Raw genomic sequence first — 12,899 nt, 5'->3', positions numbered from 1 at the left:
CTCTAGGAAGAGGCTGAAAATGTATCAATCAACAATGGAAGGACTTCTTGCAAGCTGTCATACTGTTTCTGCCAAAGGAACTAAGTGCCAAGACATTTGTACATACAACCATTACTGCTTAATTATTAGCCATATTATTTAACAGTACATGTTTTAAAAAGGCTCGTTTAATTGCCTGCTCATTGCAGGGGGTGGATTTACCTTTTTTTAATGTCAGAATCAGCTAAATAAATTAAGCAAAAGAAGCCACAGCTTCTCTGTTGTTTGGTGACTTACCTTACTAGGACAGTAACAACCTAAGGCTGATTTTATTTCACTTCATGATGTTCATGAAGACAAGATTCACACAACATGGAGAATGTGAAGTAATGTTAGACTAAAACCCATCATGAACAGACATGCCGTTGGTGCGGGGACAGTAGTAACTGTCCTGCTGTCCACTCCTACCCTCAGAAACGTCACTGTAGAGACGTTTTGCCGTTGTTCTACCCATCAACAAACCACAGAGAGGTGAGCTGAGTCACACCAGCTTCACCCTGTGTCCCCCATGAACCAACTGCAGGGAGGTAATTAACTCTGTGGGAGTGTGTTTCTGCGTCTGCAGAGGCACCAGGAAAGAGAAATTTATTCATGTCAGACACAGAGCGATCTGCTGTGCATCAGCCTGGACTCCACTGAGGTTCAGGATGTGTGTTTCTTACCGAGTTTGGTATTAATTAAAAATTTTCACTTCATACTTTTAAATTTATTGTGTGTTCTATGTTGCACTGTAGCCCTTTACAATAAATTACATTTATTCATCTGTGTTTATGACCCAGCTATGCAGAAGGCAACATTTATGCTTCCACTAGAAGGAATCCTAAAGACTTTTTTTCACCTTGAGCCAGTTCAAGAAGTTTGTACTACACAGCAAAATCCAAGCAAAGCTGAAAAAAAGCTGAAGCGTTTTTGCTGAAAGAACTGAAATTTTTGCTTTTACTGAAATAGCTGAAACGTTTACTATTAAAATGTGAAAAACGCATTTCAATACATCACATTAAACGTTAAAATCTCATTAGATCAAATTATGCAGAATCATTTGCATTTCAATGTGAATAAAGTTGAAGAGATTCTAACGAATTCTAACGGTTCTAGCGAACCTGCACCTATTACTGCAGGTAGACTGGAACAACTCATTTTACCGTTTAACTGCGATAAAAGTTGAAGCTAGACGTTAGAGTGATGTCACCGGCTGTAGCTGGGCCAACGTTCTGCAATACACACTAGTGGAGAAGTTGAATATTCACCAAAAAGTACCTCAGACTAAAACTGCAATTATCCAAAAAACATTAAAGATATTAAAAAGCGGAATCCAAGGCTGGTAGCTGAAGGTCTTGTGATTAGCTGAAAGCTTGAATGGTCTCTCTAGGCTGAAGTGTGCCCGACTAGTTAAAGCTGAAAGGGGACAAAGCCAAAACGTAGCTGAAAAGTCTTTCCATTCACGTGAAGGAGAAAAAAAAATTGCTGAAAAAAGCAGAATATTTTAAAAAGTATAACCCATCTACTGTAAATGCATTCACAGTAAATAAAGATTAGGATAACAGTCAACAGCATTCAAGGCATGTTGTTAGATAATATGGAAAGAGCAGAGAAAACAGCAAATGCAAATGATAGGATAAACAATATTTTATCATGTCCTATCAAAGAGGACAACAACAACGAAATGACCTGGATTATTATCAAGCACTAAACAAAAACTAACGGCTCTGAAACATTTTTACTAACTGGAAGAAAATAATGGTTCATTTTAAAAAAGTACATTTATACACAATGGTAATAAAATGGACTAAAAGAAAAAGACAAAAAAACAAAATGAACAACTGTTGCTCCCTTTGTGTGAATAGTATTGTTCTGTTCAAGATGGAAAATTCTGTAGCTATATCAAATGAAGACTGGCAGATAAATCCCATTATTAGAGACAAACCTTCAAAGACACATTTTTGTGTCTGTGCAGAACTGGGCCTGAAGTAAAGGCTTTTACCTTTAGATTTACATTGTCATGATTTCATTTTAGCTCGTTATTTGGGTGAAATGTGGTCAAGATTGAAGATGTTTTGTGACATAGTGGCTTTTGACAAACAAATCCGTTCACTCATGGGTTCAAGTGAAGGTTTGTGTCAGTTGTGATAAAATATCCTGCTGGAGTTCCTGAGTTACTATGTTGATAAGAATGTGAAGGACGGACAAAATAAAAACTAATTTTAAGATGTAAGATTCCCGTAACCTCAGTTTGGACCCAAGTGAACACAGACAAAAGCTGATAACAAAAATTATAAAAAGATTCATTTTGTGTTTACTTGGTGCTTTTTCTCACGGCTTTCACAAAATCTCAGAAAGAAGCAAGCCAACCTTTCTGTCAACCAACATCCTCCATCCTTCTAAAATACTCTTGAATACTGACGCACACACACACACACACACACAAACAGTTTAAAGCAACTGCAATGACTTTATAAGCCATTTTCAGATGGCAGAAGTTCTCTGTGAATCTCTCCCTCCGGAGCATTTTCACAGACTGGAACAAACTTTGGATCTGAACATTTTTTTCCCCCAATTCTACAAATGTCTTTCCTCTGGATCGAAACCATATGTGGATAAAGCTTTTTGCTGGCTGCTCAAACACAGAGCAAACACTTGGCAACAAGCTTATTGTTTCAGAAAGGAAGAGATCACATTTTGGGAAAAACATGTCAGAATTTCTAAATCCTGTCATCCTCAAGTTAGATTGTTTATTTTGACATATTTTCACCATCTGATAACTTTGGTTAATATCCAGCAGGCAGAGTTGAACAGCTTGTTGCTCGCTGTCTCTAAAACGTAAAAACGAATCATTGTAAAACAGAAGAAAGAAAGAAAGAGACAGGAGATGCTGTTGGAGGAGATGTTTCTGTTACCTGGTAGTCGAGGATGCTGAAACCGAGGCCTTTGTCTCTGTCCTTCTGCAGCTCCAACATCTGAATGTCCGGAGACCATAAGGCCAGCTCTCCCTCATCTTCATCCTCCTCTTCGTCCTCCTCCCAGCTGTTCTCCTCTTTATCCGGCACCTCCTGCACAGGGGATAACTGCTCCTGATACAAAGACAAATGTAAATATTCAAAGGAGACTCCTGAATATTCTGACTGTTTGGATTTTAAAAAAAAATTGAATTTACATTTTTACTTATTGTCATCATTGTTAATCACAATGTTTATTAATATTATTCACACACACACACACAAATGCTCAGTATGCAGTTTTCTAGTATGACATAAGACACCAGATAACTGTCCTGTGCATTTTTCCATCAATGTCAAAAAGATGGTTTGAGAACCTTTTTTTTTTTTTTTTTTTTTTTAAAGACCAACCATTAATACTCGAATCTTTATTAAAAGTTTTAAACGTTAACAGACTGGCTAAATAAAAATAAAATGACAGACATATTATATGATAGCAATGTGTCATTTGCAATGAGTCTCTTTCAGGTTCAGGTTAAATGGGACAAGATCTTAATTGTTGACTATGAGGGACATATAGATAATTGTAGAGTTATTTTACTTAAGTGCTTAGATCAAAGTATTTTCACTTTCATAATGTCTAATCTGTAATTGGTGCATCTGTACACAGTCAGACAGGTTACCTGTTCAACCACCTGCTGCTGTTCGCTGCCTTCATCCCTCTGGACCGTGGGACCGCAGAGCATCGAGGACAGCTTTAGTTCGATCTGAACAAACACAGCACAGCGGGGTTATACTAGATACTCTGTGTGTGGAGGACGGAAGATAATTCACTAAATCTATTACCTCCCATTGAAACCATTTCGCAGTAATATGACGACATCATGGTAAAATGAATAATTTAAAGCAAATTGATTTTTTTAAAAACCAAGATACATTTTACACAAGTTAGATCCTTCAGAACGCAGTTTCATTATGTTTCATGCATTAAGGGACATGGATTATTAATACTGGAGAAATATTCTCTGTGTTCCTTGAGGGTCTCTCACCTCCTCCACACTGGGTTGTAATGGTCTTGCTGGTCCCAGTGTTGGATGTAAGACTGGTTCGGGTTCAGATTCTGGTTCTGATTCTTCGTCCAGGTCAGACCTTGGGTGTCGACAGCAGACCAAGGTGAAGGGAGGAGGCACCTCCTTGAGGAAAGACACCGCCTCTCGACGAGACTTGCCATATAGCTGAACGTCATTTACCTACACACACAAAACACAAGTTTAGTTAAATAAGTAAAGAAAGAGTAATAAAGTACATGCTCCCATCTCCTACAGAACTAAAACTATGCTTCCAGACTTTTTTTAAACCTTTTAAAAATGTATGTTTTGCCCCATGTTAAACGTGTTTACAACTTGGCTTATTAGTCAAAAATAATATGTCTGTCTTGATTAATGAGAGTCCTGTAAACTGTGGCATCGACATGTACAGCAGGTCTGTGCAGAGAGTGGGGCTGTGAGGGGCCTTTCTAAACCATCAAAGCTGCACCCCTCAACATGAATTGATCCTCTAGGCCTCTTGCCTCAACTCTTTCAACGTGTAAATTCAGTACAAGTAAATAACTGATATCAATCTTTTCAGCACACTATGGGCCGTTTTCTGCACTGATCTCATATTAGGTTATGAGGGGACAAATCAAATAAAACAATGATCCATTTATCCATTTCCCACAAAATATGTGCAAGTTGTGTTTTGTCCTCATGTGTAGCTCAAAGCAAAAAAAAAGGAAAACTATGCAAAGCTGCCTTTAGTAATAATTATTTCTGTCAAGGCAGACAAACACAACATAAACCAAAGTTTTTCTTTATCTTTGCTCTCAACATAACTGCAGTATCTTCATGTCTACACTGGGAGAGGAAGACAATAGTTCACATAGTTCAAACTAGCTTTTGTACTGTTCTGCTTGTACTCTCTGGCCTCTCTGTCCCAACGTTCATCATACTGCATATTGATGTCTGTATATTACGACATACATTTACTGGCACAATTTTATGTATCATTAATAAGGTCAACAACAAATCTAAATTTAGATTTGTTTTCATTTTTTCAACCAGATCTTGGTCATGTGTTTATAGAGACAAATCTTCAAGGCAGTTTAAAGTTCATGAGGATAAAATATTAACTGGTTGACTCATAATTGAACAGTAGTGGACCCAGAATCATCGAATGACACCGAGAGATGATTTCTGAGCAACAGGCCCAACACAGGGGGAGGTCCACCTGCCCGGCTCTTTTAAAGAACAAGAACATAATATTTTTATTCCAGGTCTGTGTAATTTATTGCTATATGCTAAAGGTTTTTTCAATAGAAATGTATAATTGTTTTTGTGACAATAACTCTGGAGCTTTTTGTTGATGACCGAGGGATCAACAGGGAGCAGGAACAGCTCACAGCATTCAGTCATCCAGGATGACTCCCTGACTACGACCTGATTCTACCTCCAAGAGCTCGTCTTCAGGTCTCAGGAGTCCATGTTTGTCCACAGGGCCACCAGGGGCCACAGAGGAGATGTAGTGGTGTCCATCAAATGAGTCCAACTCGACACCAAAACGCAGAGTGTGGATGGGCAGGAGCTGTACACAACAATACAAGGCATAAACAGACATACAAAAGATAAACTGCACTGAGCTCAAATTGTTGCTTTTTAATTTGCAGTCAAGCAATAAATCCTCCATCATAGGTAATAATAAAGTGTGTTTCTAGCATTTAGCCTGTTGTCATTAAAACAAAGTCTCTCACCTTAGAGGACTTCTGCAGCTCTGCATCATCTTCAATGACAGGATCCAAATTCACCACCTAAACACACACACACACACACACACACACACACAGTACACATCACAGTCTGGATCACTGAATCCGGCTTTATAATGCTGTGCGGTGCTTTAAGCACTTTACATGTTTAGATCCTTATCAGTCATCAATGCCATCATTGAGGTGTCTCATTAGTACCAAATTCATTTTACCGCACAACAACAAGTCTAAACATCCATCCTGCACTGATCTCAACATGATGGAGTTGGTCTGGAGCGACATGAACAGACAGATAACAGTGAATGTGTTTACATGCACTTAAGTAACCCGGTTACTGAGAAAAATCAGGTTTTTCGGGTAATTGGGGAACGAGTTTACATGCACTTAAGAAACCTGGTTACTGGAAATCTGTGTATACATGCAGCAGTAATCAGATTTATCCTCCATCACTGACTTATTTTTGAGTGTGTGTGTGTGTGTGTGTGTGTGTGTGTGTGTGTGTGTGTGTGTGTGTGAGAGGTGTGACTGGGAAGCGAGAGGACATACAGCCATACACAGCTTTTTCTTACAGCGAAACTTATAGCAACTTATTTACTTTTCCCTAACAGTTGTGGAGAAAGCAGACTGGAATCTGGTTACTTAGGTCCATGTAAAAGCACTGATCAAGACTAAATTCACAGTACTGTGGCAAGACCTCCAAGATGCTGGAACAAGTTACCTGCCTGCTGTCTGAAAAACACTGTGCGAGTGTATCAAGAAGAGCAGTATTGAGCAGCGTTTGTCTTTAATCCAGCATCTATGACGGTTTTTCTCTTTTCTGCACTTTGTATGAGGTTCACTGACATCAGAAACAAATAACGGAATTTGTTTTTGTCTAAAACGCTTTAACTGTAAATCCAAATTATCAGTCAAACTGTGTGTGTGGTCTTACCAGGACTTGGTACTGTGGTCCCAGAGCCTGCTCCCATTTAGCCCTCAGTTCTGACTCTGTGGCTGCACACACACACACACACACACACACACACACACACACACACACACACACACACACACACACACACACACACACACACGGAGAGAAAACAGCCTGTGTAAGCAGTGGAACAGATGCAAAATAACAATTCAGCCATTAAAAAAAAAACAGCTCATCAACTACAACCTTCAGTACTGTAACACAACTCATACTGCAAATGAACATGTACTACTGCAGCAAAAATACGAGGGGGGCTTCTTTAGTGGTACTTGTACAGAAGACATATATTGTGGGAGATAAAGTCCTTTTACTTTTCACCTTTGCCTGAATGAGGTTTAATCCTAGGAGAGTTTATAAACTGGGAAATCAGGTTTCTCCAATTTCCCACTAAATTACACTTTGTTGCATTCATGGCATTGGAGGAAACCAATGTCCATTCATCTACAATATCCATTATCTTTAACTACTTATCCTGTTCAGGGCGACAGGGGGCTAGAGTCAGGTGCCATTGGGCAAAAGGTGGGTTACATTCTGGACAGGTCACCCGTCCATCTCAGGGACAACCAACAGATGCTATAAACACACTGAGATACTGCATGTTAGTGAAGAGAACTGAATTTGTGTTTTCTTTCACTGAGCTCTCAGAGTAGTATCAGTATGAGTTGGTGAATTACAGCCAACCACACTGCAACAGGACTGCACATACAGCACTAACAAAACGCTATTTGATGTTACACAGCTGCTAGTACTGCGGTGGCAAGGTTTCTGCTGCAGCAGAAACATTTCACGGCGACCATCACCTCATTGGAATTCACTGGTTAGAAGCAAAAATCTAAATGACTCAAATCTAAAACTATAAGCAACTTCCTCTGTGCATTTGTGTGTTTAATGCACTGGCAAGGACACACACAAATGTCTCAGCAACAATACCTTCTCAGATCTCAGATGTATATATGTATGAGTTTTACATAGCAGAGAGACTGCAGCACTTTGAACACTGAGATTAGAGAGGATTATAGTCCAACCGAACCGCCGTCAGTCTGCTCTCTAAACCATCACGCCGGTCTCAACAAGCAAACTGCTTGTGCTGAGCTAAAGAAAAACCCCTCCGTGTTCACACAAACCTCCTTACATGTTAAGGTACTTTGCAGCAGGTCTGGCGGTGCTACAAAAACAGCCTGTGATTAAATTAGCATTGCTAACCCCGGCCCTCACGGCACAATTAATCTGCAGCGTTTGGCTGAATAAACAGGGTAATACATCGCTGCAAGGCTGTCAGACAGCTCGGACACTTTACATCTGCTGCTTGGGAGAAAGCAGGCAGCCTGCTAAGTGTTAGCGTGGTGTGTTGGCCACTTAGCAAAGCTAATGAGGAATAAAAAGAGAGGAAATAATTCAGAGAGAAGCGCCTTTCAAGGACTGCGTTGACACACCTGCAGGAGCTGCACTGGACATTATTTATTTACTGACATTCAGGGAATTACATTTGTGCTCATCCTGTTTTACATTTTACAAAGAATAGTTTATTCAGTTTTTTAAGTAAATCATCTAAACTGTAAGCAGTTTGTGTAAGTTTACTCCGTACTGAGAAAAAAAGCCTGTATCTCCAAAAACAGTCTGGCAATGGTTGAAAAAGTTACATTTTTGGCCGAAACATTAATTTGTAAATGCAGCAGTTAATGGCACAAGGTAATGCAGTTTTTGGACTGAGGAGTTGTAGAGTTGTTTTCAATGCAACTACAAGACCAAAATAATGAGCTTGGGGCGGCTGTAGCTCAGTTGGTGAGGCAGTCGGTTTGATCACCTTGCATGGCAGCCACGGCCATCGATGTGGGTGGGTGTGTGTGTGTGTGTGTGTGTTTGAATGGGTGAAAGAGAAGCAACACTGTAAAGCGCTTTGGATAAAAGCGTTATACAAGTGACCATTTACCAATTTACCAAGATTGTTAAGGTCATTTCCACAGGAACATGGGACAATTAGCAGATTATCTGATTATATATTTTACAGAAAAATAAATGATGACACTTTTCTTTGTTCAAAACCATGAACCGTTTCAAACTGTAAAGCAGGTCACTCCCCAATTCCACGGTCTGTGGTTCGAGCCCGTCCCATCCTGTTCATGTCAAACAGTTGTTGGGCAAGACATTGACACTTAAGTTGTCATACTGTGAGAAACAGCAGTTCAAATAAAAAAATGTAACTACCAAATTAGCAGAGTGGACCTCAATCATCAGGATGTTGTTTTTTTTACCTAATTCCTTTTTAAATTTTGGAAAATCCCTAAGTAAGCATGCAAAATACACAAATAACTGCAGCTAAATAAAGTCCTATAAATCTATCATTTGTAACCAGTTTCCCATCAGTATTGAATCTGGATAAACAAAGCCGAGACCTGACACTTATTATTACTTATTATTATTTTATTAAAAACAGTATGTGTTTGAGACTGAAGAACAAAACCTGTGTAACTGTCTAAACACTTTCAGTCTTTGTGTGTGTGTGTGTGTGTGTGTGTGTGTGTGTGTGTGTGTGTGTGTGTGTGTGTGTGTGTGTGTGCGCGTGCTCACCCCTTGTTAGCTCTGCTGTGCTGGGGCACATTGGTTCTAGTTTCATCTCTGTAGGGCCAAAACCAGGTGAGCGACCCTTCACCTCCAGTGACCTCCTCAGCGACATTCGAGACGATCCCCTCTCCACTGACACACACACACACAAAATGAATAGACATAATAACACATTTTTTAAATCCCTTTATCTCATGAATGTCTGACAGTCTGCTCAATCTTCCCCTTTGTTCCATTCATTTAGGCCATGGATGAACTTTTCTGAGATAATTATGCTGAACCCAGTTATAAATGAGCAATTAATTACTTCTGTTGGTGAAAATTTGCAGCAAATATTTCTGAAACCCTGGCTAAGCGCATGTTAACTCAAGGAGGGTTCACTGAGGCTTGACCTACTGATTGGTCTTTCTGTTGGACTTATTTAAAACTGAAGTTTATTTTCCTGTCAGACACATCATAATTCATTGTAAGCCTTTGAAGATAAGAAAGCCACAGAAATGACCAGAATATAACAAACTTCAGACTGAACTCAGCTGGTTTCCAGTTCTGTGTTTTCTCAGTAATGAAATAAAAGACGTCTGGAGGAGATAAGGACCCCGCACTCCTCTGCTTTTTTAAAAATCACTTGTTTCTCTCTGGCCTGGAGGCTGACCGGTGCAGGCCGCTGGCCGATCGCAAGACACAAAAAAATGACCCTGAACCGAGCGAATTAATCTCTCTGGAAGCGGGTAGAGGAGGAATAGCAGACCTTCTGCAGAGAGTTTGGGAAAATTACACCAAGTTGTAAACAAATTTGTCATCTTAATCTGGGTGAGAGGACAGAAGCATAGAGGCTTCAGACAGGAAATAGGAAGAAATGCTCTGATAAGTTTTAAGTCAGAGTTAACTTTTCTCACAGGAGCAGATTATTGGTTTATTACAACATAATCATAAACACAGAAAGTCACTAAGCTGTGTTCTCTCTGCTATCATGGTCTCAGAACCATGGAAGGACCACGGTAATGGTAAAGGTAACAAAAACAACAAAACAAAAAGAACAAAAATTTGTTTGATATCTGGTTTAAGACTTAAAATATCTTCAGCAGCCTTGGATTTTCTTACAGGGCCAAAATTATACTATTAACCAGGTAAAATGGGCAGGTGTCCTGGAGCCCAGTCCTCCAGAATCAATGCGTGGTAATTTTTCTTGTTGCTCATTGTTTTCGGCCAATACACACTTTTTGTGCCTCCCGGCGATCTGTACTTCCAAGCCCTTCTAATTATGCTACAGTTAGAGACACAGACACATTCCACACTCACAATATATAACATGGTGGCAAATTAGGACAGTAACAATGGCAGGAAGAAGTGAATTTCAGTGTGGACAGTGTCAAAGATGCTGAAATAAAGGTCACGTAATTCTGACATTTGTCAGTTTTCAGACACGGTGGATAGGAACACACACTAAATGTGCAGAGTGTAAAAAAACAATAGTTCCAGAGTTATGAGCTTTGTTTCAAGGCTGAACTACAAAGTAAGAATTTAGCAAAACACACAGGGATACAGAACATCTTCAGACACTGTCACACTGTCTATCTACCTTTGTCCAGGGATCTCTCCAGTGCTCTGGCTTTCTTCCTGATCAGAGTGAATACAACAGTGGGACCGGTTTGCTTCATGACTTCCAGCACCTCCTGATTGGTCATCCCGTGGAGACTGATGCCGTCCAACTGTTAAAGACAGAAAGAAATAAAAAGAAAAGAAAAAAAAAAGAATAGAGACAACGAGAGAAAGGTGTAGGACAGGTAGTGGCAGCAGTAGAAAAGTTGCAGGAAAAAAAAAAATCAATGAGGTAAATGATGCATGTACAGACAAAGATTCAGTAAACAATTCAGGTGTTAATCAGGTTTAAGGCTGAAGGAGTTCAGTCTTGTTCAGGCCCAACACTCCTGGGTTACACAAACCCAACACACACACTCTCTTACAGCTATCAGTCTGTCATGGACCCGGATGTTTCCACTCTGATCTGCTGGGCTGCCTGGAACCACAGTTTTTACAAACACACCCACTGCATCTGATCAGGATGAGAGAGTTAAGAGCAGAGGAGGATTAAAAACAGAGCTGTATATTGTGATAATGAACTAGCTGCATAAAGTCTAATAAATTAAGACTATGTTTAGTAAAGAACACCTCTACACAAATGATAAAATAATATAATCACAAGCAGAATAATCAAATCCTTACAATGCTGTCGTGGTTCAAACAAAACACAGGGGAAAAATATGTGAATACGAACTGCTTCACGGCAAAAGCTTAGAAATACAAGAACTGAAGCTGCTTGATACCTTACATCTATGATTCACCGTAAAAGCTCTATGATGATCTGAAGCACTTAAAAGTACTGAAAGTACTAAACAAATACATTTCAACTGATGTGATACTGCATCACGGAAAAAACCCTGGAGCTGCTCATCGTAACAGCTTCAAAGTAAAAGCCCTGCAGAAGGTTTGACAGCGATAGCTCACCAGAGCTTTTCTACTGATGCCAGGCAGTGTGAAGTTACTGTACACGCACATCATAAACAGTGATGCTTATAGTCTGGTTCCAGTTTTTTTCAGGTTTCCATTGTTTGAATGAGTGAGTAGATGAAGTTTTATCAGTGTATTTCTTTCACTACTACCTTGGCTGGTCAGAGGATTGTTGCCGACGATGGAGATGCCAAGACTCTGGCCATTATTTTTGGTTAGAGGAACCTCGTGGATCTCATATCCTTCCAGGTTGGGCTGAAACACAAACAGATTCCACATGTTTTACTTTGGACTGTACCACTTCCAGTGCCAGTAGCACAAGATGCACAACACAAGTAGAAAACAAACTCTTCTCTTGTCCAGCAAGAAGACAGCAACTCTGACTGTCATGAGTTTGTTTGTGTGTCCAAACAAAACTTGATAATCTGAGAAAACTTCAATATGAGGATTGTTCGTTCTTCTGACTCACTGTTTTGCTGACCCACTGCTGGGCAGGTAGGTCAGGGGCTCTGGGGGGTAAGGAGGCCACAGGTGCAGAGTCTGGGGGAGGTGGTGGAGGTGGGGCTGCTGTCTTCTGACCTCGAGGATCCCTGGCAATTAGCATGGTCACACGACTCCCACAGCCCTGCAACACCTTGACAACCTGGTCACTGGTGAGGCCGGTGGTGGGCGTCGTCCCAATGCGAAGGATGTGGTCCCCTGTGTGGAGACGCCCATCCTGATTGGAGGAGAAATCCAGGGAGCACTTAAGATACACTGGGATAAAACAGTGTCTACAAATACCCGGAATTCTGGGAAGCTGCATGCGATGCCTTTAACACCCCCTGCAAAACTGGACACCTGGAGGTTTATCTATTGAAGTCTTGTCACTTTAAAATATGCTGCATTAATCCCACCTGAATCTCACCTTGAACAACGAGACTAAAATTAGACTAAAAACTATTTCCAACCCTTGCAGTTGGATAAAATACACAATCATTGTTTTTAGGTCAATCATTTAGTTTCTGCAATTATTAAACCATTTATTCAAAAACCCAAACTCCCAAGCATCAGGTTTGGATATTTTGAAATAACACGTGTC

General features: G+C 40.1%; 1 protein-coding gene across 8 annotated transcripts in view; it reads right to left on the bottom strand.

Annotated features, from left to right (window-relative positions):
* Positions 1-12,899, bottom strand: part of patj (PATJ crumbs cell polarity complex component) — a 100,848-nt gene that overhangs the window by 76,128 nt on the left and 11,821 nt on the right. For 7 of the 8 annotated variants that reach the window (XM_067512166.1, XM_067512167.1, XM_067512163.1 and 4 more), the window contains exons 8-18: positions 12,288-12,536; positions 11,971-12,073; positions 11,275-11,363; positions 10,890-11,019; positions 9,317-9,442; positions 6,707-6,768; positions 5,761-5,817; positions 5,460-5,594; positions 4,022-4,222; positions 3,656-3,739; positions 2,934-3,107 (exon numbers count right to left, since the gene is read on the bottom strand). In XM_067512166.1, the coding sequence (XP_067368267.1) occupies positions 2,934-3,107; positions 3,656-3,739; positions 4,022-4,222; positions 5,460-5,594; positions 5,761-5,817; positions 6,707-6,768; positions 9,317-9,442; positions 10,890-11,019; positions 11,275-11,363; positions 11,971-12,073; positions 12,288-12,536 (1,410 nt within the window). The remainder of the gene's footprint in view (positions 1-2,933; positions 3,108-3,655; positions 3,740-4,021; positions 4,223-5,459; positions 5,595-5,760; positions 5,818-6,706; positions 6,769-9,316; positions 9,443-10,889; positions 11,020-11,274; positions 11,364-11,970; positions 12,074-12,287; positions 12,537-12,899) is intronic. The other variant, XM_067512164.1, reaches the window with a different exon arrangement.

This window comes from Channa argus, chromosome 8 (assembly GCF_033026475.1).
Source record: "Channa argus isolate prfri chromosome 8, Channa argus male v1.0, whole genome shotgun sequence".
Lineage (NCBI taxonomy): Eukaryota > Metazoa > Chordata > Actinopteri > Anabantiformes > Channidae > Channa > Channa argus.
This window is presented reverse-complemented; position numbering and strand designations above follow the sequence as displayed.